Below are 23813 nucleotides of genomic sequence, written 5' to 3'. Positions count from 1 at the left end.
ATTCATTCCCTTATTTATTTACTCTTGTTTAATTTTCAATATTAATTTTTAATATTATTTTTGCTGCATTTAATGACAATTATGTATTTATTTATCGAGTCATTTATTTATTTATCTTTGTATTAATTCCCTTATCTATTTACTCTTCTGTTTAATTTGCAATATTCATTTTTTTCTATAATTTTTCTACATTTAATGACATGTATTGTTTCAATCATATATTTATCTTTGTATTAATTTCCTTATTTATTTACTCTTCTGTTTGATTTTTAATATTCATTTTTAATATTATTTTTGCTACATTTAATGACATTTATTTATTTATAAAGTAATTTATTTATTTGTCTTTGTATTAATTCCCTTGTTTATTTACTCTTCTGAAGTGCTTAACACAGTACAAGCTGTTATGGTTTTAATTGCTTTTTGTTTTAGAGATTGTTGAATTGAAAGAATGTATTGTCTGAGCTCATTGCTAAAGGCAGTAAAACATAGATTCTTACCTGTGAATTTATATTTACATATATATGGAATTTGTCCATTATAATAATATGATTAATCAGGTTTTTCTGTGTATTATTTTCCAATAGACCAAACAATACAGTCCTCCAAAGCAACACAAAACTCTCATCAATATTCTCAGTAATAAAAGCACATTATTATTGTTAAGCACAGGTTTTGCCAAGAAATCTTCACAATAGAGCGATGCCAAAATAAATGCACAACAGTTTCAGTACATCCATAACAGAAACTACAATTAACATCAATGTCTCTCTTAAATATTGTTTAACATTTTTTAGCTGGATAGAATTTATGAATGAGTTTAAAAGAAAATTTCCTTAACTTTATTGGTGACTAAGCATTGACTAAGTAGAAGCCAGGCCTTCTTCTATACTGTATCATCCACAAATTGATTCCAATACGAAATAGCATATGGGAATGTAGTAATATCTCTTTGGACAATCTAAAAGATATGCTTTTTATTTCTCAGTCGCATTTTGCATGTATAATAAATAAGATGGAAGTCACTCTTAAAAAGGGACACAACAAAAGGTTCATTTTGTGCAACTTAGAAATAAAAGAACAATCATCTTGTCTGCACATCTCTGCCCCCAGGTGGACGCTCTCGTTAATTGCAAAAATTACTAAATAAAATGAAGCAAATTGTAGAGCTGCAAGGATTAATCGATTAGTTGTCAACTATTAAAGTAATTGGCAACTATTTTGATAATTGATTATAATCGATTTGAGTAATTTTGAAAGAAAAAAAGTCAATATTCTCTGATTCCAGCTTCTTAAATGTGAATATTTTCTGGTTTCTTTACTCCTCTATGACAGTAAACTGAATATATTTGAGTTGTGGACAAAACAAGACATTTGAGGACGTCATCTTGGGCTTTGGGAAACACTGATCAACATTTTTCACCATTTTTTTTTCACATTTTATAGACCAAACAACTGATTGATTATTCGAGAAAATAGTTAGTAGTATTAGTAGAAGTTTGTTGAAGCCCTACAAAATTGTATCTAATGTGTTGCCTGACTACCCCTGAAGATGAGAGTAAACAAGTGTGATCTGTTTATTATGAGCAAAATACATGAGACTCTAGTATTAAAAGGCTACATCTCAATTTGTCCTCCCATCAAACTTTTGTGTATATTTTACACTAGAGATAATCAGTGTTACACAGGAATAAGAAATGCAACAGATGTAATGTATCTAGGGCGCCAAGATGAAGCTAAATGTCCTGTACGAATTTGTAATTGCACTTTGGATAAAAAGCACTATATAAATGCAGTCCATTAATTTGCAGGCCTCATTCCTGGTTAAGATTACATTTGGGGTAAAACAAACAACTGGATATATACAGAAATACTTTACCTACCTCTGCCCAGCAATGCAACCTAATCCACAAAGATTTAAATACTCACTCAAGGTAAAAACATTTTTAGAGACACTGGAGGACAAAATATCTTGAGTCCATATAGATATTTTATTTACGCAGGAAGGGAAATAATGTACAAACAGTGAGATTGATCGGCATGATGTACTGACAGCAGACACGTCTGGATTAGTTGTCAGGTGTTGACTTGGGACTGTAGTCAATCATCTCCTTGTTGAGGGTCGCCACCTGGAACCAGGGGCCGTCTCCCTTCGTCCTCATGTGTCGACGCACCTCCAGCTGTGCCAGTCTGTTGATTACAAACAGGCAGTGAATTAATGATGCGAATAGTGCTTCAGAAATGGAAAACGAGGAAAAATCATGACGTGTCTTTCTTCAGAAGAATCAAACCCTTTTATAGTTGTGTCGATCCTTTGTGTTCAGGTGTCTACTGACAGCATTTGATGGGTTCTTTTAACTGTAATGCTCAGTACATGCTTCACGCAGAACTTGCTGCAACAGAGGAGGTTGTGAACTGCACCATCATAGTCCGACAACATAACGATAGTGCCAAGGGGACACAGGACGTGTGCTTGATAAGAAACATTACCTTTTAAATCATATATTCATATTTAATCCATGTTTGGTGTGTGCAAGAAACAATCCATTTCAGTTTGACAAAAAAAATGTAATATATTTAACACTGAATAATAAAATGACAGTTTGATGACTGAACAAATGGCCATGACAGACCCTCTAACTGCCACGGATAAAACTTCCTCCTCAACACCTTTAGTTAAGTGCAAAGCAGATTTTCTGACAAACAACAACCCTCTCAACAACATGAAACCTGTTGTGTTGGGACAAAACTGTCACACTGCTCCATGGATGCTTCAGTGGAACTACGGCTGTTCTCATACAGTTACAGCTGATAACGCCGACCAACGGTGTCGTTGTGGAAGCGTAGCACCCAACCTCCAGTTCTACCCCAAGTTAGCTCCGTCAGCAGTGTTGCTGTTGTTTGCACTGTTAGCGCTGTTAGCTACGAGCCGCCGGCTCAGCCATTTCCATGTTGAGAGCCGTGCGGAGGCAATAGAAATTCACTGAATTCTGTATAGAGAACCTTTAAGGATAGTTAGAAATGTCTTCATACGCCTGTATCACTCACAACGGTGTTCTGTCCTTAATATGTGACAGTATTCCGATGACAGAAGCTACAACATAACACACCGGTACTAAATCTCACCTCATGTCTGCCTTTTCTTTCTCTATTTGGATCGCAGCCATCATCTTTTCATAGTCCTTCACTGGGGAATCATAGAAGGTCCGTGAAATAAACCTGGTGATGGGGTGCTGCAATTACAGGGAAAAAGAGACACAAGACAAGAGTATTTTTAATGATTTTTTTCAGTTAAAATAAGTAATCAAGAAGTTGAACAATTATTGTGACTATATTAGATTTTATCCTTTTACATATCTCTAAAATATTACCACATGGATGACAGGACAAATCTACGTAGGCTCCACTCTGAAATATCTATAATTATAGAACTTACAAAATCTGTGGTCTGAATATTGCAGACAGGATGCTCATAAAACATTCACTAGAGGCAAACAGCTGCTTTAAGGTTCAGCACTTCAGCAAAGGTTTCATGATGGCAAAGGTGATTATGGTATGCAAGTACTGATGCTGAATTCCAAATATAATGCAAGATTGAGCCCATCCTACCCTGGACTAGGGTTCAGATCAGTGACACAAAACACTTCTGAAAGGACAAACAAGATAAGATGCTAGCTCCGTACCTTGTAGTACTCCCAGTACTCAGGTTCGTATTCCTCAGGAGTTTCAGCCAGCTCTGCCTCACCTTCACCACAAAAATCACACAAGTTCAATTCAAAGTTACTTCTTTTGATTTACTCATCAAATCTCCAAAAACTTGTAAGAGATCTCCTTACTTACCAATGAAGACATTCACACTTGTGACAATGACAGCCATAGGGATGCCGGTCAGCAGGATGTAATATTTCTGCGAAAGAAAACATGAGACTAAATTGCACTAAATTAAATATTGTCATGCTGCAAAGATTTCCTGGCCTACACATCATATTCTATAGACCTAGGAAAACATCTTTGTTTGTTACAGATCCCCGCAAAATGATCATTCCCTCTAATATCTTAATTGCAATATCAGTCAAAATAATTGCAATTAAGATATTTTTTCAAAATCGTGCAGCCCTATGCTGGCATCAATCTTGTTATATATCTTTATTATTATTGTTATTATCTACAACGGCTCCCTAATTTAGGCTGGGACAACCCCTTCATTTGTCATGATCACAGGAAATAAATGAGGTGGCGTTGCAGTACTCACCAATAAGTTCAGAAATCTCCTGTCATAGAAGTCAGTGGGTCTGACGATAAACATTGACTTTCCATGACCCCAACGAACGGCCACTGCAAGACAAGGCAAAGGATACTGTAGTCATTGTGTATTTCACAATTAAAAGGTGGGTGCTTTATTGACAACATTGACAATCAAACGTGATAGTCTTGCAAATGTTATATTAATTTGCACATCGGTTTACTACCTCATTTCATTTTTTATTTTAAAACTAAAATTGGAACTTGCACACTTTGTTAATGTTTATAGTATGTTATTCTATGTTTATATTTTCTATTTTAGTTGTAGTAGTCTGATATATTTACTGTATAGTGCATTCTAATATATTATTAATATTGTGTATTCTGTAGATATTTATCTCTAGTGTTGATATGTACATTGTTTGTACTGTTCCTGTGCATTGCCTGGATAACCTGCAGCTGTAACGCAATAATTTCCCAATTTGGGATCAATATAGTAGAAAAGTATCTATTTACCTACCTACAACATAGTAAGATAAGATAAGATAAGATAAGATAAGATAAGATAGAACTTCATTACTCCCGAAGGAAATTCTTGTGCCAGAGATTGCTCAAAAATACAACAAAATTACAACAAGTTCAAGAGTATAAAATACAAGTGCATAAAATAAAAAAAAGTACTATTTCTGGCACCAGTGCCTAATAGAATAACAATTAAGTAAGACACATTTAGTAAAATGAGTAAATAAGATAATATAAGTAAAATAAAAAAGGTAAAGTAAGCTAAAGTTACTAGCTACTAGTATTGAAGTCATGATGTAAAACTAGACCAACTGGGATTTTGATTCTGGTAATAATGTCATGAACTTATTGGGCTGAAGCATCTGAGTAGACTGAACAAGTGTCTCAGTATATATAGTTAATACTGGTGATGGTTGTTGTCATGGTTATATGGGGATACATTGACATTTAACAGCTATAAAACAACTATTATACCAGCTACCAAATACTATTGGCATTAATGAAAAGAAGTGCAGTTTAAACATGTTTTTAGCTGACAAATAAGAGTGAGCAGCTCCCTGTATCTACTGAAGTACGACCCTACTGAAGTACTTTCTGTTGACAGCAGGACAAACGTTACCAGCTAGGTGGCTACTATTAGCATGCTAACAAGGTCATAAGAGGAGAAGGCCACGTTTAGGGTCAAACTTCTCTCTCTTTTAAACATCCAGGGTGTCTCTTACCTTTATCTGCCCGTGGGATTGTTCGAGCGAGTAGATTTGCCGCATTATTTCCAGATTTCAGAGGACTCAGTCTGGCTGCAAGAGCAGCAGCAGACCTGAGAACACTCCAGCCCGCCATCTTTACTGAGGGAACCGCCGCTCAACAACACGAGCTCTGATTGGTTGATGACGGAAGTGAAGTCGAAATCGCCATCTTTAATAAGGGCAGGTTTGATCCACAGATTCTATCCAGTGAAACATTTCTTACAGTTTTTATTTGTGTTAGTATTTATTCTGGTCCTGTAAATGTACATGTGAATCGGGGAAATATGACAACAATTTTATACTAACATATATTATAATAAAATTTTCTCAGATTTTGCACTGTACTATAGAAATATTATATTTGGCTGCTATGATTACAGTGACAAAGACAGTAATGCATTTTTTCTTATTAATCTAATTTTAATTCTCGCGACGTTCCACATTGACAAGAGTAAATTTACCCCAAAAAAAAGCCTAATTTATTCGTATTTATGAAAGAAATGGAAATTATATCTGTCAACAATTTCTTCCTCACAAAACAAAAAAAAATCAATGAAAACAATGAATGTATGCAATATCTTTAAAGTTTTTAAGTGAAATTATTGTCATACTCTCGCTTTTTTTATTATTATTTATTTATTTTATTTTTTTATTGTTTGTTTTTTTATATTTTGTATTTAATGTTGGTTTTGTATAATTTCTGTTGTCCTTTTATGTTTGGCACAGCTCTTTGTTTATGTTTTCGCTATGCTTCTTTTGTATGTAAACGGTTTTAATGTTTTCTGCTGTTTCTATGTATATTGTCATTTTGAAATAATAGTTAAAAATAAAAAAAGTAGATGATGGTAATATTACAATGGGGAATCTTCTAGGAAAGACATCTAAGAAAGTACACAATCTTCTAATTAATTACCTAAGGGCAACAGGAATAATGGAGAGAATTTAATTATTATTAGTATTATTATTAATAATAATTATAAATTTTTATTTTATTGTTTTTTAGTTTTTTATTTATGTTATTATGTTATTATTATTATTTTTTTCCTGGCAATCTCCTGCTCCACACTCCAGTCCAGTGGGTGGCGGTAATGCGCCTATAAGCTGAATAGATGCATGATGGGTACTGTGGGAGGGGCTACAGTAAAGATGGCAGCGTCCTCTTCAGCAGGACGCGTCTTGACTCTTTGCAAGCAGTTTCATAATGTCTTCAGGATCTCCTCAGCGATAAATACTCAGCAATGTTCCGCTGCTTTGACCAAATACCAGCCTCACCTGTACAGGTAACGTTAAGACGCTGTTGTAATGTGTAAAAACAGGATATATAAGCGACCTTAAAGTCAACGTGTTCACAGCACTGAGTGTCTATAGACTGTACACAGTCTGGCTCTGCTGCTCAGTATAACGGTCTGTGTGGATTATCTAATCACATACAATAAATAACAGTCCCTTTTATCCTTTTTAATTTAATTGATCGTTAACTAACCTACTCCTTTTGAGTATGGATCTTTTCAGGTTTGTATGTGGCTGGGATAGGGAGGGGATTTGGAGCCATGTTTGTGTGAGTTTGTTTGTGTTTTGTATATTTGTATATTTGGTTAACTAAAAAATTTGCAAATAAAATATAAAAAAAAAAAATAAATAACAGTCCCATCTCCAAGTTTTAAATTTACTATGCTACCTGGCCTGCAGACATATGCTGAGTTAATCCATTGACACTGGATTGATGTAGTTACATTTTGTCTATGAATATAACAGTCTTCATTATTATGTTTTCAATTACAGGATAGTCTTCATGGTCAATAATGGTAGCCTAGTTGTAGAATGTTGTATATATTGTATTTAAAGACAGGAAGCGTATTTTTGTATTATTATTTTTTTTTTGTTATGTATTTTTTTCTTTTTTTTAACTCTATTCTTTCTCTTTATCATTATTATTATTATTATTATTATTATTATTTCTTTTCTTAATTTTATTACAATTTTGAATTTTGAAGTTGTTTCTCTAGTGTACTTAATGAGTTTGTCTGTAAGCTCATCTACTTAAAAAATGGTTTATAAACTATTGTAATTATGAACTGTAAATTGCATATATGAAAAAAAACCTTGAAAAAATAAAGTATATATATATATATATATATAAAAAAAATAAAATAAAGACAGGAAGCCATCACAGACTACAACCAGAGCCCTCATCTGACAAACCAACTCTATATTTAGATTTTAGAATATGTCAAGGTGATTTTTTTTCTGACAAAGATTTGTAAAAGGAGACCTCTAAGCTGATTTATTTATTTCTTTTAGTACAAAATTGTATTATTGGGTTAGCACAGATGATTGCATGGTTGTTGTTGTCTGTAGTTCTTTGGCTCCTGAAATGTGATGTCTCTTTCTCAATGGGAGCCAAACACACTGACAGAATAGTCCTCTTGGGCTTTTGCACATCTGTTGTCACTTCATGATCCTTTCCCTACGTGTCATCGTCATTTACGATATAACAATACAGTGTTTTATATTTTATTTGGTGTTGTGCAAATAAATAAATAAACAAACCAGCAATCACTAAAAATCTGTTTCTGGGTCAGAGAGGAGGAGGAGACATTTTAAGCGTAGCATAATGCACTTGTTTTAGGATTTGCCTAAAACAAGTGCCTCACTGCTGCTTGCTGATGACTTGTTCAAATCAAACCAAGAGGTTTGCCAATTCTTATTTATGGTTGATTATCCCTTTTAAGTCTTGTTTTTGTGAATTTATTTTGCACCCACCAGGGGAAAGTCTCCGCTCGCTGCCCTGTCTTGGTGCAGTCTCACCAGCCCTGTGGCTCAGTGTCGAGCGCTGCACACAACCGTCAGCAGGAGAGGGCTGGAAGAGTTCTATGACCTCCCGGAGAACTGGGGAGAGCCCAGCGTGAAGTCAGGTATAATATTTATAATATTCAAGCCTCCACTATGGCTGCACTGTCTATGCTTGTAGCTTTAATAATAGAAGATTGTTTGAAAATGTTGCAGGTGCACCGTGGACTGCCAAACAACTGAGAACAAAGAGCAATGAAGATTTACACAAACTCTGGTGAGCACTGTTGAGAGATCACACTGGTGCTTCACAGCGTATAAACATTTATCAGCTGCGTGTGTAATAACGCTCTCGTTCCCTCTCAGGTATGTGCTGCTGAAAGAAAAGAACATGCTGCTCACACTCGAGCAGGAAGCAAGAAGGCAAAGGGTTCAGATGCCGAGTCCAGAAAGAACAAGGAAGGTTGGTACGAAGCTCGAGTGACATCTGCACCATTAATGTAGGAATAGAGAATCACATTTGACGGATCAGATTTGGCTCGGCTTTTGACAGAGCTAGGTGGGATGCAGGGTTTGTACTTGCAGTACTGTGTGTGGCTAAGCTAAATCTTCTTCCTCCCAGGTTGAGCGGTCGATGATCAGACTGGAGACGATTGTGCAGGAGAGGGAGACTGCACTGCGACTGCTGCAGACAGGACAGGAGAAAGCCAGACCAGGAGACTGGAGGAGGAACATATTTGGATACACCTACTGGTGAGGGCAGATTCTTCATATACAGATACATTATATATCACACATACGCTTAAGGAAATGCAGATTTCTTAACATTTTAAAGGTTCACTGAGGAGTTTATGACCTCTAGTAGCACTATGGAGCTGTTTCACTCTCACGGGGAAGCAGCTAGGAAAGGAAAGATTCAAGATGTAAGGGAGAACAAGTGAGGTAGGAAGCATGACGAATATTGTTTGTGTAAAGAAGACACGGTTAGTTCTTAGCATTTCTGGCCAACTAGAGCTCAAGGATACACACTGATCATTATTATTCAAACCTGGTCCTGATTTCAATAGTTTCTTAAGTGTAGGCAAAGCTGATTCAGACTTTCTGCAGGTCTATAACATGATTGCAGAACCTCTAAAAGGTCAGGCTTTAGAAAAGGAAATGTGGGAAGTGGCATCGCTCATGTACTTTTTTCTTTCATTCAGGTATCGCTTCAAAGAATACGCTATTCCTTGGTACATGAACAGACGGTATAAGCGAAAGAGGTTCTTCACACCCAAGTTTGTCCAACCACACATAAGGTAAGATACGACACACGTGTAATATTGTGCCCTTTATAAATAGTGTAAACAATGTTTTAGTAGATGTTAAAGATGTGTGTGGGGTTTAACCTTGAATTATGTTGTGCAAAAAAACAAAATGTCGATTCTTCTGTCTTGCAGGTTGCGCATAGAGAAGCATCTTCGAGAGAAAGCCAGGAAAGCCGGCTTAAAGAGTGAAACTCAGTCCAAACTCAAGGAGAAGTTTCCTCAAATGAAAGTTTCCGCATCATGAAATTTGAAGAGCACATTTTACAATTAAGGAGTTTTTGACAGTAGACAGGCCTTCTCTGCTGAGTTAATATGAATACTCAAGAATGAGTCAGCTCATGTCAAATAACTGAAGGTGGTCTGAAACTGTTGTTCTATGTCGAGTATGAATCTATTTGTCAAGCTGTTATTTGATCCTAGAAAATAAATTATGCTACATCACCCTGACATGTTTTGCTCAGTGTTCTTCCTCTTCATGTTTTACTAGTCTGCTAGATGAATATTTAAGGTTTCATGTGACCTTTAAGAATTGCGTTAATGTGTTTCATGTCTAACAACCACATCAGTCTTATAAGTAATTAATACAAGAAACACTCAGAAAAATTAAAATAACCACGTAAAAGAGTTATTATACTTCATCACACCCATTTAACAAAAGACAGACTTTATTTTTAAAAGACCATATGTAGCCAATGACAAGCAAAGTGAAACTTAAATACAGATTTATTTGACACCAATAAGCAGAGGCGAGAACTAACTGGCCTTTACCTCTGATGAGCTTACTTACTACACAAAAAAAAGAAAAGGCTTATGAACAGAAGACATTATTCACCCCAAACTGTAAAAGGCTTTTCCTCCAAATACACGTCACCCAACATTTACCTTGTCAGTATTCTGCAGAAACCTTGCAGAGCAAATTCCTCACGTTTTTCCACATTGTGATCAAAAACTTGATTTAAGACCTACACGCTGATATTTAATGATAATTAGAACATGTCAGACTTTCTGAAGTGTGGAAAGAAAGGCATGGACAACAGGTATAATATCAAGCTTTTGTCAATTTCAGAAAAACTTTGAAGATGCAAGGTTTCCACAAAACTCCCAACAATCTAAAGAGAAGGCAACAGACTGACTGTGATGACATAAACAAAGGACCTTAAACTCCATTTCATCATAGTGACAGTTTACTTCATAGGTGTTTATGTCTGTTTTCACAATAACTCCCAGGCGGTAAACTCAATTATGTTTTAAAATAAATCATACAAAACAGGAGCAATCATCTGTGGGTGTTCCTGAGTCCAGGGTCAGAGGTGAGCGACTCGTGAGCTTGTGGCAAAGACGGTGATGGAGAGGGTTGGGTGTCAAATCAAGGGCACTTCCTGTCTACACACTGCTTTCCTCCCTCTTCGTACTCCTGTTTGGAGATCCACATCTGCTGGAAGGTTCCCTGGCAGACAGACACACACACACAGGTTTAGTTTGAATAAGTCAGGATAGAATTAGGAGAGACAGGAATACACACAAGCTGTCAAGCAAAGTGGATGTATGAATACAGTTCTCATGCATTTTGCCACCCCTTTTGTCAAGTTAAAAGGTAATAAAGGTCAAAAGTTTAAACAAAAGAAACGTTTATTCAAAAAAAGAAACTACAAAAAAGCAGTTTTTCCTTACTGGAATACCACAGAGATAAAATAGAAACTTCGCCTTAAAATCTTTGGATATGAATGCCATGGTGCTTCTCTGCAGACAACTTTTTAGGGCTGCAACTAAGGATTATTTTCATTGTCGATTACATTCTCGATTAATCGATTAGTTGTTTGGTCTATAAAATGCCAGAAAATGGTGGAAAATGTTGATCAGTGTTTCCTAAAGCCCAAGATGACGTCCTCAAATGTCTTGTTTTGTCCACAACTCAAAGATATATTCAGTTTACTTTCATAGAGGAGTAAAGAAACCACAAAATATTCTCATTTAAGAAGCTGGAATCAGAGAATTTTGACTTTGTTTTCTTAAAAAGTTACTCAAACCAATTAATCGATTGTCTTAAAAGTTGGTGATTAATTAAAAAATTGACAACTAATTGATTAATCATTGCAACTCTACATGTTTTGCTCCTATTATGAAAAACATTTGCTAGTGGTGACCTGATGGCTGAGTTGTTGCTTTAAATCCTATTAGTGTGTGAGAGACAGTTTTCTTCACCTCAAGAGCTACCTGTCATAAAGATTAAAAACCTGTTGTTGATATATATTCTTATTATAACACAGTTTTAACTGCTGTGTGTCCTTACGAGTGATGCCAGGATGGAGCCTCCTATCCAGGCACTGAACCGGCGCTCCACCGTAGTGTTGTTGGCTATCAGCTTCAGCCTCATGCTCTGCAAATCACAGACAGACATGTTAAACTCTGGCAGGAAATAGAGCAGTGTTTCGTGATGTGTTAAAAAGATCAAACCACATAAAGAAATTGTGCATAAATCAATACTTATGTTGTCAAATGTAGCTGCAGTCTTTCATTAACTACAGCCTAAGATCATAATGTTAATCAGAATGTGTGAGGAAGTGGTGGTGTTAACTCACCGGAGGGGTTTTCTGAGAGAGTTCTCTGTTCAGTCGGTCTGTGAAGCCCTGAATGAGCGTGTTTCCTCCGGTCACCACCACACTGCCGTATAAACCCTGAAAAACAAAGTAAAGAGATTCAGAAAATTAAGAGTTTCTGTTTTTAAAGCAACGCTGAGTACTTGGGCTGAAATGATTCCTTGAGTTACTCTGGTAACTCGATTACTAAATCATCGAAACTTCGTTGTGGATGACTCGTGAAGCCCAGGGAGCAAGACCCATTAATATTAATTAATCAATATCAATTTTGAATTCAAACACATCATCACTGTCCGATCAGTTACAGTTATAGTACCTTTATAGGAGTGGTCCATAAGATGTGTACCTTTTTAAAGCAATTTGACATTATTTGTATGCATTTCAGAAAATGTTTTATTTGAAACCCAGAATGTAATATGTACTTAAATGCACTAAATGGGTTTAGTTTTGACAGATAATATTACTGTATGCAATTTAAGCAATGAAAATGTTGATTTTTCTAAAAAGAAAACCAATTAGTTGTTCATTTTAAGAGACTAATCTTACTTTCTCTTTTGTATATTTACTATTGCTCCTTAATAAAGCACAAGTATTTTTTTATTAGATTCATCTACATTCCAGGCGAAATTCATCGTCCACAAAAATATTAAAGTAAGACATCTCCAGTCAGTTATTTTAAATGAATCCTAATTAGAAGCCTCATTTAGATGGATAAAAGTTTAACTCAAGTGTCTCAAAGAAAAGGAAATATATTTCCGACACCAAAAATTTGTAACCCGTGTTTAAAACATGTTGATAATCACCGGCCGGATGTCGATGTCACACATTCCCACGCTGGTCGTCACCACGTGGCCGACTCCTAACATGGTGTTCCCAGACAGGCCCTGAAGTGATCACAACAAACAACACTGTATTACATATTCATAATGCATTAAAAGCGACACCATTTTAAAAAACTTTTCATGACAGAGCTTTCTTTAGTTAGAGCAGTACGTTAATCAGCTCCACATTAAAGCACACACACCTTGGCATTAGAGGGGTCAAACAGACCCTCTGGGATCTTCAGCCTTTCGGCCCCAAAGTCACAGTTGTAGCCGTTGGGCAGCTCATAGTGCACTGTGGGCATCTGTGCAGCAACCCTGATGAAAGAGAGGAGGGTTACTTGTGAGTTATTTACTTTGGGATGAAAAAGCATACAAACCTCCACTGAAGCTGGGGCTTAAAGTAAAGGACGTAATAGAAAGATTCATATTAAAGCTACTACGAGGAACTTTCATTTTGTGTGTTTTAGCAGTCCCTGTGGACAAAAGCGGTAGTGTTTCCGGGGCACCAGTGTCCCTTTAGAAAACCTCTATTTTTAAATGCAGCAGGGTCTGACAGTCTGCCCCCTGCAGTTCTGGTTCTGGTTCTCCCGTGCCTCCCTTCCCCCCAGCGGGCCCAGCAATACGGCCTGGGCCTCCAGCAGCATTGTGACGATGTTGGCTCTCAGCGGGGACCAGCAGAGCAGTGAGGCGAAGCTTTGCTCCAGGCCAGAGGAGAAGCCGCTGCTGCCGGGTGCAGAGCTCTCCACTTCCCGCCTGAGCTCCGACTGCAGATCCAAGGCGGCAGTGAAGCCGGATCTGGGTCTGTCCACAGCAGGCTGGTTGCTGCCGGAGGCCCTGCTGGAGTCTGAGCTGAAGGAGTTTCTGGTGGACCTGCATGGTCTCATTTACTTATGTAGGTCGTATAGAGACATCAGTATTACATTGAGACTGTTTCGTAACCAGGTAAAGTTCCTCATAGTAACTTTAAGTTGCAAATACTTCTCTTACTGTTCATCATATGGCGAGTCTGACACCTGCAGCACAGATGCCTGGAAGTCCTGGATCACACACTGCAAACATTAAGAAGAGACAAGTTGGCACACATTCAACAAAAAACACAATACATACCAAGCAAACCAATAATTCCTTTATTACTAAGAGGATACAACAACTGTAGAGGAGTCTAAAGGTTTGCTGCTTACATTACACATGTAGTTGTGCCATGAGCGGGTGACTTGAGGTAGTTTCTCCTTTTTCTTCCAGCTGGCCGGTGATCCCTCTCGCACTCCATCCTGTAATGTCAAAACACTGTGGTTGACATGGTCTGGTATGAAGGAAGATGATAAATACAGACTGTGTAGACACATAACACATAGTAAAGAGTAAAGTTAAATCTCTCCGGTTAAATTTGAGGATTTTTTTGTATTTGATTTACAAACTTGTGCTACGGACAGGCTGGTTCTTCATTAATCTGGTTATGCTACATATCCAAAATTCCCTCAGTGAAAACCTTTGACTCTAATATGTCAACAAAATGAAACAGTAATTCTTAATCTGGCTTTATCCAATGTTCAGATTTTTGTTCTGGAAATGTATACAAATTAGCACATATTTGATAAGATAATGCATCATTTGCATATTTAAGAAAATTGTCTTAATTTAAGTTATCAACTGGGGAAGTTTCATGGTGATACATATTAGTTAAATGTCTACCCTATTCACCTGTGGGGTCTCCCCGTAAAATGCACCATTCCACCTGAGAAACACTGAAATGAGATTCTCTATAAAAATGTTATCTTACCTTTGATGCAATCATGTAAGGGGGGATTATTTCAACGCTTAACTCTTGGAAAAGCTCCCTACACTGCATGCTCATGAAGTCTCCAGCCAGGGGCGATTTGACGATGCCTGTCAGAGAGAATAAATAACACATGACTTGAAGGAACACAGTAAATATCTACCGTGTTTAAGCAACTCCACACTCTGTTTAAACTTGACAAATCACTGAAAATTACTCTGGCCCAACAATAGTTCATAAAGGTAACAGAAGGCAGAGATGCAAGCTCCAACCAGCAGATGGCAACATAAATCATAGGAGACCACACATGCATCAATGAAGGATTGTACATATTCTATTATTCCTCTTAGGTGATGTATCCCCTCCCTGGTTTATATGTAAACCAAGTCAAATCTGCAGGTAGATCATCAACTTATGATGAATGATTTATGATAATTGTTCACCTTGCTGCAGGACGTAGCCATCATGCACTGGAATTGCTGTGGTGTGTGTGGCTCCGCTGTCCAGGACCAAGCCTGTAGACCGCCCATTGGCAAAGCTTCGACACTCAGAGTAAAGGACGTGTAACACAGTTCAACATGTGACAGATACAGTTTTAGTTCAACACACTTTTCACAAGAGAAGTAATACTGTCTGAGAACATTATCAAACATATAGAGGAAAGTTAAATGAGCAGTTTTGTCTCCCATCCTTTTCTGAATGAAGTGGACTAGTAAAGGATACGCAGATAGCACAGCAGATTTGCAGAGGAAGAAGGCGGGAATGTTGTAATGTTCAAACATCAGCTCTGTTAGTTTCTCTCGTTTCGCTCGTGTGTTCCACTGCGGACACAAAACAGAAAATAGGACGCTTAGAACAGGTTATTGTCAGCACAACACAAACCACTGTGTTGCTTCATGAGGTGATGAGGACCAGCGCAGGAAACAAACTCTTCACTTCAAATTCTAAAAAAGAAATGGCATCTCAAAAAGCACACCAGCTACTCTGAGTACTTAACTAACAAGTTAAAGGCAGAACAGGACTTTACATTTTCCAGCATTTGGCTGTTGGCTGATAAATCGGTACAATCAGTGTTGTTCAGACTCCAGAGGCCTGTACTACAAAGGAGTTCAACATACCCTGGGTATCTTCTGATTATCCTGTTTAACTAATCCTAACAACCATGATCTCACTAAGCGGTCCTACGACGGTGGTTATGAACTCGGTAAGTCAACCCAGGGTTTCTCAATCTGGCTATGAGCACATTCACATGAAAGGGGCGGTGTTTGCAGCATATGACCAACCACAAACATGGATGAGTCTACTGTCAAACGAAGAGCAAACGGTAATATTAGACAAATACGAAGAAGTTAAACACATAATCCAGACTAATGCAAACTCACCGATGCTTCTGACATGAGCACTGGATGCAAGCTGGGTTCAGACTTGAAGTGCATCTTGTAGGTGTGATCCAAAATGGCCTGGAAACTGTCCCAGTCCTCAACTGTAAAAGGGTGAGAGGAGAAAACAAGGACAGGGCTTGTTATGTGTCAAATCACTGTCAGATTACTGCTGATTTCTGGCTATTATACAGGTGAAAACAAAAGGACAAACAAGCATCTGTGCTTAAAATGAGATAACCAAAGTTGTTCAAACTCCACATCTAGTTTTGGGAAATAATGTGCAGTTATTGGTGGAAACATAAATAAAATGTGTTTTAAAATGAAAACAATACCAATATGTTCTTTACAGCCCTGTACACAAACAAAGACAAAGTTTGAGCACATAGATGCTCATGATACGTCTTTACTATATTTATAGCTGCAGGCCTACAAAAAAAAAATCAACGTCACAAAAAACGTGTATCTTTCATCTTTCATCATCATCATCATCATCATCATCATCATTGTCATCGTCGTCACTGGGTCAGATGGTGGAGAAAATAGAGCGATGATGAGCTTTTTTAGATAATAATTTGAGCATCAGGCACCGATGTTCCAGGTCAGCCCTCGGAGGGAGCCCGTGGTCCCACGGTGCTGTTCTGCTGCAATTAATATCGGTGTCAAACTCGTCTCTAAATAGCCTCACAGCCAAACTCCACTGGACCAGATTCTGATGAGCTTCATCAGCTAGGTCACCGCACTGGAGGAGTGCTGGTTTCATATCGTCTGTCTGAGGTGACAGGAATCAAACACACCAGCAAAATTTTGTGTTCATAGCAGAGAATTTGGGCTTGGCTTTAAATGCTTTGGACAGAGCGGAAATAATAAGTCAATTGTCGGATTGGTCAATGGAGAGGAAATTAATTCACCAATATGAGGCTTTAATCTAATTATAAATTTAAGTTGTTTTGATTTAAAGTATTTGGAAACCTCACAGTGGGCAATTGCAATGACCATTTATTTTATTTTTTTACATTTTTACATTAGAATAAACAAAAGATTAGTCAATAATTAAAAATCGTCTGTTTCAGCCCTAGTTTTGGATAAAAGTTTACAAATTGAGAAACACAATATAGTTTAGCTAAATAACTTTGAGCACGTGAGGAAAACACTATAAAAAAATAGAAAACGCTGCAGAGAAAATAAAAGTTGGAAATCTGAGATTAAAACTGAGCCTCAGACCAAAGCATGTGAAAATAATCCATGATCCCACAGTGATTTTTTTATTTTTAGGATAACTGCTCAAATTCAGTACCAAGGAGAGCTCTGGATATGCAACCCACATCTGGCTTTGAATGCCCAACACATCCACAATACCGACAAGAACAAACAAGGATGGGATAATAAGACCACTGTCAATCAGACATGGCGGTAAACCCAAGACGAAGAGGGGTTTGCCTTCCAACTAGAGGACACTAGACGGGAGAGCTCATGTTAATGAGTTGCCTTGGTCTTCAAATAATCTCATTAATATTCATGATGAACAGCAGTCGTCTATACGTCAGTCAGGGTTGTGACGAGTTCATCTACAAAGTCGGCTGACAGACCAAAAGAGTCTAATTATGGATGTGGTTCAAGCTGACGGGATTATAAATATTCATTGTGGAGTTTACGTCACAGACCGTGACAAATAACAGGGTTATGCACTTACAACACAACCCATGCATGTTCATATGGGTTGTAAATGCATTGCATAAACACAGCATACATTTTTGAAACAGCCTGGTCAATCCCTAACCCTAACCCAAGAACATGGCAGTTAAAAACAAAATGTTCTCTGGATTTTTTGCATGGGAAAAAAAGAAAATCACACGTCATGAGTCAACACTCACTCATGCCATTCTTGAGCGGAGACATGACCTCCATGCTCTCCCTGGGTACCCTCAGCTGGTTGGTATCAATATAGTAGGTGGTGCCACTCTGCTTGCTCTTTTCACCATCCGTCTCCATGGGCGTACTGCCATCCTCTCGGTCAAGGGTCACACCTATCACCGTGGGGAAGTCGGCCTGAGCAAAGCCGAAACAGAACAGAACAAGATATATGTCAGGACACATTCTCACACGCCCTGGTTTACCGATATCAACCCCATCCCAAACATTGAATGAAAAATTTCCCATTCTGTGAAACTTGAGGTGAGGCAATGCTCTTCTGACAAAGAGAACAATGGTTTTGAAATGCTCAAAAGTACCTGGTTTCATACTGTAATGATATGGCCTGTACTGACTAATGCATGTTGCATAAACAATGTCTGGCTTAAAGGGGAACACCACCTACATTAAGAATTCCAATATGTTATTTCCATTGCCTAGGAAAGCTCAATCAGTATTTGTGAACATGAGCTACTCTCTCTCAAAGCTAGAAACCAGAGAAGTCAGTCTCAAACTTGTGATATCATAGTATAAAGTATAGAGTATAAAGTCTGGAGCTGCTCCATAGACAATGAATAGGAGGCTGATTTTGTGGACCCACAGTGGGTTTGTTTTATTTTTTATACCCAAATGAGCTTTATTCTATTATAGTGTTCTCAGTTGTGAAACAGAAAATGTAGCCATATACTCAGAATATCCCCCTGGGTGCTCTCAGTGACTATGTTTCCATGCACAAAATATTCTGTTTTTGCCCTTATTCCCACCAAGCTGCTTACATGGCTAATGAAAATGAATATTCCACTAATATTCCCGTTAACATGCAGCCGTGGTGGCCTGGTTCGACGCAGACTCTTTCATTCCTTTAACCACCTTCTTGAAAAGGTCGGCGTTGCAATATTTGCACATATCCACAAACCTTTTGATATCCAAGTCTTTTATAATGTTTTAAAAGTAGGTGTGTTTCCCCTTCCGACCAGAAATGTGGGCTTTTCTTATGGGCATGCATCTCTGCAAACTGTCAGCTAGTTCGTTTGTGTACAACGCACAGAGCTGGCCGTAAGGAACAGGGAAGAAGCCATGGGGCCGGATGTCTCTAACTGCCGTAAAAAAACCAACTGAGACGCATATGCTGAAGCCTCTGTATACATGTCTAAAGATTGCTCCTAAAATCCGAATAATATCGGCATATCCCACATGTCTTAATCGGCAAATGCTCCATACGGAATATGCTGTTTACATGACCCGTATCAAATTCAGAATATTGTGGAATATTAGTGTGCATCTGAACATAGTCAGTGTCAATTATAACATCCTTCCCAATTCATTGTCTATGGAGCAGCTCATTAGTTGCAGTCCTAATCAGAACCAATAGCATGATTACTATCGCATGCTTTCATAGCTACTCTTTCAACAAAACCAGGAACTGTCATAACCTCTCACATTAATGAGGTCACATTGTGATGGTGTAAAGACGATGTATAGAGACAACATATTATATCTGAAAACAGGGAAGTGAAATGATGGGGGGTGGGGGGGTTAAGGTGAGGTTTAGCATCATATGACACATACTGTAGTATAAAAGAGACCGATTCTCATTACAGATGATGACCAGGGTATATCATACTGTGGTATTTGCACATGGACAATATTACAGAGATTACATAGATGAATGAGAGTATGACCATCAGTGTTCATCTCTGACATTTCTCTTAACAAACTGATATTTACACAAATCAAGATCTCCACCTCCAGCACTGATAAATCAAACCCAAGCAAGCACTCCAGAACGATCTGAACTCAATTTATGCCGTCTGTCTCCAGGGTGACAGCCCTCATTTCTCGACACAGGAGAAACCCCCAGGGAGGGGAGATGAAGATACGCAGAGGAAGAAAAGACACATAGTTAATCAGGTCATTTGAGTGATCCACTTACCTTGGGACAGTCTTCTCCTGCGTAGCCAGCTCGTACAGTGTATGAGCCAATGTCGAACACCAAAGCTCCCACCTCATCTGCAAAAATAAGAGAAGTGCAAAGAATTTAATTTTTTTTTTATTTTTGCCATTTTAAACTGCAAAAAATTATCCACCTCAACAAATACTGTACACACTTTGAAAGACTCAATAAGAGTTTAAGTTAGGTCTCTAAAATGACAAATGGCATTTTTAGTTTTTGCAATATATTTTCCATTGAATTTAGGAGCAGTTCCTTAAACAAATATCCTCCTTCCTTAAAAAACATTCACAAACCCACATTATACACCATCACACAAAATGTCAAATAAATACATCTGATATTTACGCCTAGCCCACACATTAAACTCGTGAAAGCTTGTCTGGTATTCTTCCAGTATTGTTATTAATGGCATTACCATTTTTGTGATCTTTTCTAAGAGTACGTCCCTTACCATAAAGAGACAAGCTGGGGACAGGAGGATAAAATCACCATGCCCTCTTTGTACCAACAAAGAAAAGCATAAAGAAATGTCTGGAAAGTTTAACCTGTTCTGAGCATGTATCTGTTCTCATCAGTCTTATTGGTTGATAACAGCGCTCCACCAATCAAAACGTATTAAAATAAAAAAAGCTGAATGATAACTTGTAGTGCTGATATGATTAGTCAATAGGGCTGGGCAATATGACGATATATATATAGTCGAAACAATATAAAATATATTTCTACATTGTTTCTATCATGATAAAGGCTATATTTATTCCTTTTTTTTCTCTATTTCACTTAAAACTGTTCATCTTCTTTTTACACTGAAGTGAGAAATGAGAAAAACCTCAGTACTTTTCCCTTGTCAAGTATTTAATTCACACAGGAGTATATAAAATACAATGTGGTTATTTCATATAGACTATTTATTTATTGAACTACCAGAAAACATGCTCTATTGTGATATATATCGTTATCGAGATATGAAATTACCTATATTGAGATAAAAGATTTTTGCCATATCGCCCAGCCCTAATAATCAAATTAGTTAATTAGATGACAAACAGGAAGTTATTTGATTATGACTTTAATTATGAATTTATAAAGTAAAATGGATATCAAAGCAATAGACTTGTCTATAACAGGCACATTAGCTGATACTTTAAATGGCATGTCATTTGTACAATAGCCTAAAAATCTATGTTAAGAAAATAAAGTAAGTGGTGTGAAGATTAAAATCACAAAGTGGCACTTTTATATTTCAAGTTGTACACAAATTCTACTTAAAAGACCCATTTTATTTTGTTTCTTAATTTTCATCAATTCTTTCTTCCCCATGTTATCCATGTATCTGTTTTTATGTTTTTTCCCACTCACAATGTTGTTTGGTTACAATTGCTCAGAAGTCATTATAGATATTTAAATCAATATCCTCCTCACAAACACTAACTATACACTTCCATGTAACACACACACAAACACACACACACGTCTTTTTTTATATATTTACTGTATTGTTATTGTTGTTATTATATATATTGTGTCCTAATTATTTATCACTATTATGTAGTCATATTATTTCTTTATATTAATCTTGTCTCTAGGTGGAGGCTTCAGATAACCCCAGTGTATTTTTTGCCTCTTCCTGCACTGTATATTATTATTTTTTGTTATGTTGTATAGTCTTAAATTGTGCAAAACAAATAAACAGTAAACAGCTAAACTGTATTTATCAGATCTGTTAACATAAACTATGTTACAATGATATGATATTGTAATAAAGCTGCTTATAGCTTGCACAAGGACCCAGTTGCTGAATGTAACTTTAATTCTAGGGGATAGTTATCATCAGGGAATGAAATTAGTGGCTGGTAGAAATGTTCACTGACCTGCCACAGTGAAAGGAAAAGGTTAATGTCAGACCCAGAACAGCATGCATGCCATATTAAAGTATTCAGACCAACTTAATACAGAAGTTATATCAGTTAAAACACATTTATCTTAGATTTGTGAATATGAGCAGAGAGGCACAATATGTAGCTAGATAATAAATATTCCCTCTTAAAGCTCAAACAGTGGAAAACATGCATCTCCATATGAAGAAGCTCTAACAACGTTACAGACGGATGTGTTCATGAGTTCAACCCACTTTCATTCATTTCCTTGCTAGCTAGCTAGCTAGACATTACCGGGGCTTACATGGTTGTTATGTAAACAAAGTAAACTCAAAACCACAACACTTTAAGAGTTAACAAATTCACATCTTCTTAAATGTCGATTGAAGAAGTTAGCTTTAGCCTAACTGAGCTAGCTAAACGTTAGCACAGCTTAGCATAGCAAAGCTAACTATACATATAACTATGACTATATTTTAATTTACTCACCGCCTCCGTACACTCCGCCACTCATCCTCTAGATTATCTCAACAGCAACGTAACTTAACATATAAGTTATTACAGCAGAATCACAACCGCTGAACGGTTAATCACAACAAAGAGGAGTTAGCTGGCTAGCATGGATCCGTGTAACAAAGCGGCAACACACTTCTTCTTCTTCTTCTTCTGTGGTGTTTGTTGAGGGTTGGCAAACCAGCTTATAGGTGCATTACCGCCACCTACTGGACTGGAGGGTATAGCAGGAGATTGAAATTATAATGGTAAAAATTATTATTATTATTATTATTATTATTATTATTATTATTATTATTATTATTATTATTATTATTAATAATAATAATAATAATAATAATAATAATAATAATTTTAAACCAATTTTTTATGTTTTTCATAAGGAGCTGTGTCTTTACTTTTCATTTCTGAAACATATGAAGAAAAAGAATGCTATGAAGCTTTCAATGTTAGTTGAGGACCTTAACCTTACAGAGAACCCCTAGCACTATTAGCACTATTCACACATTCCCTTACTTTTGTTTTTGTTTTTGTTTTGTTTTTTTGTTGTTTTTTTTGTTTTTCTCTCTCTTCATCCACACTCTTTTGCACTGTACGCCAATTTCCAGGCTTGTTTGTTCCCTTGTAGTTGTGGACTGTTCTGTCTGATGCCATATTGTAATGTAATTTCTCAATAAAAAAAAAGAGAAAGATCTTTAATAAGGGCATGTAAGTTGATTTTTATTCTGGTTTAATGGTATTATTGTGTATAAAAGTTAGAACATAAATATATATTAATAACTGAAAAATTTAAATGTATATATATGTATATATTTAATGTAGAGAGATGCATGATGGCATTTTGTATGAGATTTTCAAAGTGCTTCTCAGACTACATTGTTTTTGTTTGTTTGTTTGTTTGCTTGTTTTGTTGTTGTTGTTTTTTTCTCTCTCTTCATCCACACTCTTTTGCACTGTACGCCAATTTCCAGGCTTGTCTGTTCCCTTGTAGTTGTGGACTGTTCTGTATGATGCCATATAGTAATGTAATTTCTCAATAGAAAAAAGAAAAAGATCTTTAATAAGGGCAGGTACGTTGATTTTTATTCTGGTTTAATGGTATTATTGTGTAGACATAGTGTATAAAAGTGAGAACATAAATATATATTAATAACTGAAAAATTAAAAAATATATATATATATGTATATATTTAATGTAGAGAGATGCATGATGGCATTTTTTATGAGATTTTCAAACTGCATTGTTTTTTAAATTTTTTTTGTTTTTGTTGTTGTTGTTTTTTTCTCTCTTCATCCACACTGTTATGCACTGTACGCCAATTTCCAGGCTTGTTTGTTCCCTTGTAGTTGTGGACTGTTCTGTCTGATGCCATA

At 36.7% G+C, this 23813-nt stretch overlaps 4 protein-coding genes across 4 annotated transcripts in view; 1 reads left to right on the top strand and 3 right to left on the bottom strand.

Moving 5' to 3' along the window:
* Nucleotides 1-16129, bottom strand: part of usp13 (ubiquitin specific peptidase 13) — a 58669-nt gene extending 42540 nt beyond the window's left edge. Inside the window, exon 1 of the mRNA XM_037768927.1 lies at nucleotides 16118-16129. The gene's annotated coding sequence lies outside the window, so the exon portion shown is untranslated. The remainder of the gene's footprint in view (nucleotides 1-16117) is intronic.
* ndufb5 (NADH:ubiquinone oxidoreductase subunit B5) lies at nucleotides 1973-5644 on the bottom strand. Its single transcript, XM_037768932.1, has 6 exons — nucleotides 5487-5644; nucleotides 4253-4335; nucleotides 3841-3907; nucleotides 3684-3745; nucleotides 3127-3233; nucleotides 1973-2190 (listed from the first exon to the last, which is right to left on the bottom strand). The coding sequence occupies exons 1-6, from the start codon at nucleotides 5602-5604 to the stop codon at nucleotides 2070-2072; spliced, it is 558 nt and encodes a 185-aa protein (XP_037624860.1). The 5' UTR covers nucleotides 5605-5644; the 3' UTR covers nucleotides 1973-2069.
* On the top strand, nucleotides 6624-10054 carry mrpl47 (mitochondrial ribosomal protein L47). Its single transcript, XM_037768931.1, has 7 exons — nucleotides 6624-6790; nucleotides 8277-8425; nucleotides 8517-8577; nucleotides 8667-8763; nucleotides 8923-9053; nucleotides 9503-9598; nucleotides 9740-10054. The coding sequence occupies exons 1-7, from the start codon at nucleotides 6624-6626 to the stop codon at nucleotides 9849-9851; spliced, it is 813 nt and encodes a 270-aa protein (XP_037624859.1). The 3' UTR covers nucleotides 9852-10054.
* On the bottom strand, nucleotides 10251-22610 carry actl6a (actin-like 6A). The gene is made up of 14 exons (XM_037768930.1): nucleotides 22416-22610; nucleotides 20029-20105; nucleotides 18059-18233; nucleotides 16188-16288; nucleotides 15529-15626; nucleotides 15249-15343; nucleotides 14809-14915; nucleotides 14210-14299; nucleotides 14016-14077; nucleotides 13229-13343; nucleotides 13008-13088; nucleotides 12187-12282; nucleotides 11898-11984; nucleotides 10251-11054 (listed from the first exon to the last, which is right to left on the bottom strand). Exons 1-14 carry the CDS (start codon nucleotides 22438-22440, stop codon nucleotides 10974-10976), a joined length of 1290 nt encoding a protein of 429 aa, XP_037624858.1. The 5' UTR covers nucleotides 22441-22610; the 3' UTR covers nucleotides 10251-10973.
* Nucleotides 22611-23813: the final 1203 nt, after the last annotated feature.

This window comes from Sebastes umbrosus, chromosome 5, assembly GCF_015220745.1.
Source record: "Sebastes umbrosus isolate fSebUmb1 chromosome 5, fSebUmb1.pri, whole genome shotgun sequence".
NCBI lineage: Eukaryota > Metazoa > Chordata > Actinopteri > Perciformes > Sebastidae > Sebastes > Sebastes umbrosus.
The sequence above is the reverse complement of the archived record's forward strand: the minus strand, read 5'-3'. Positions and strand labels throughout refer to the sequence as shown.

What these genes read in the sequence shown, in the direction of transcription:
- ndufb5 (XM_037768932.1), bottom strand. Translation starts at nt 5,604, where the DNA reads ATGGCGGGCTGGAGTGTTCTCAGGTCTGCTGCTGCTCTTGCAGCCAGA. An exon ending in GGAGATTTCTGAACTTATTG is followed by an intron (nt 3,908 to 4,252) that starts GTGAGTACTGCA and finishes TTTCTTTCGCAG; the next exon opens with AAATATTACATCCTGCTGAC. An exon ending in AGTACTGGGAGTACTACAAG is followed by an intron (nt 3,234 to 3,683) that starts GTACGGAGCTAG and finishes CTGTAATTGCAG; the next exon opens with CACCCCATCACCAGGTTTAT.
- mrpl47 (XM_037768931.1), top strand. Translation starts at nt 6,624, where the DNA reads ATGATGGGTACTGTGGGAGGGGCTACAGTAAAGATGGCAGCGTCCTCT. An exon ending in AGAGCCCAGCGTGAAGTCAG is followed by an intron (nt 8,426 to 8,516) that starts GTATAATATTTA and finishes AAAATGTTGCAG; the next exon opens with GTGCACCGTGGACTGCCAAA. An exon ending in ATATTTGGATACACCTACTG is followed by an intron (nt 9,054 to 9,502) that starts GTGAGGGCAGAT and finishes TCTTTCATTCAG; the next exon opens with GTATCGCTTCAAAGAATACG.
- actl6a (XM_037768930.1), bottom strand. Translation starts at nt 22,440, where the DNA reads ATGAGTGGCGGAGTGTACGGAGGCG. An exon ending in CAGGAGAAGACTGTCCCAAG is followed by an intron (nt 18,234 to 20,028) that starts GTAAGTGGATCA and finishes GGCTTTGCTCAG; the next exon opens with GCCGACTTCCCCACGGTGAT. An exon ending in GGCACAACTACATGTGTAAT is followed by an intron (nt 14,078 to 14,209) that starts GTAAGCAGCAAA and finishes TAATGTTTGCAG; the next exon opens with TGTGTGATCCAGGACTTCCA.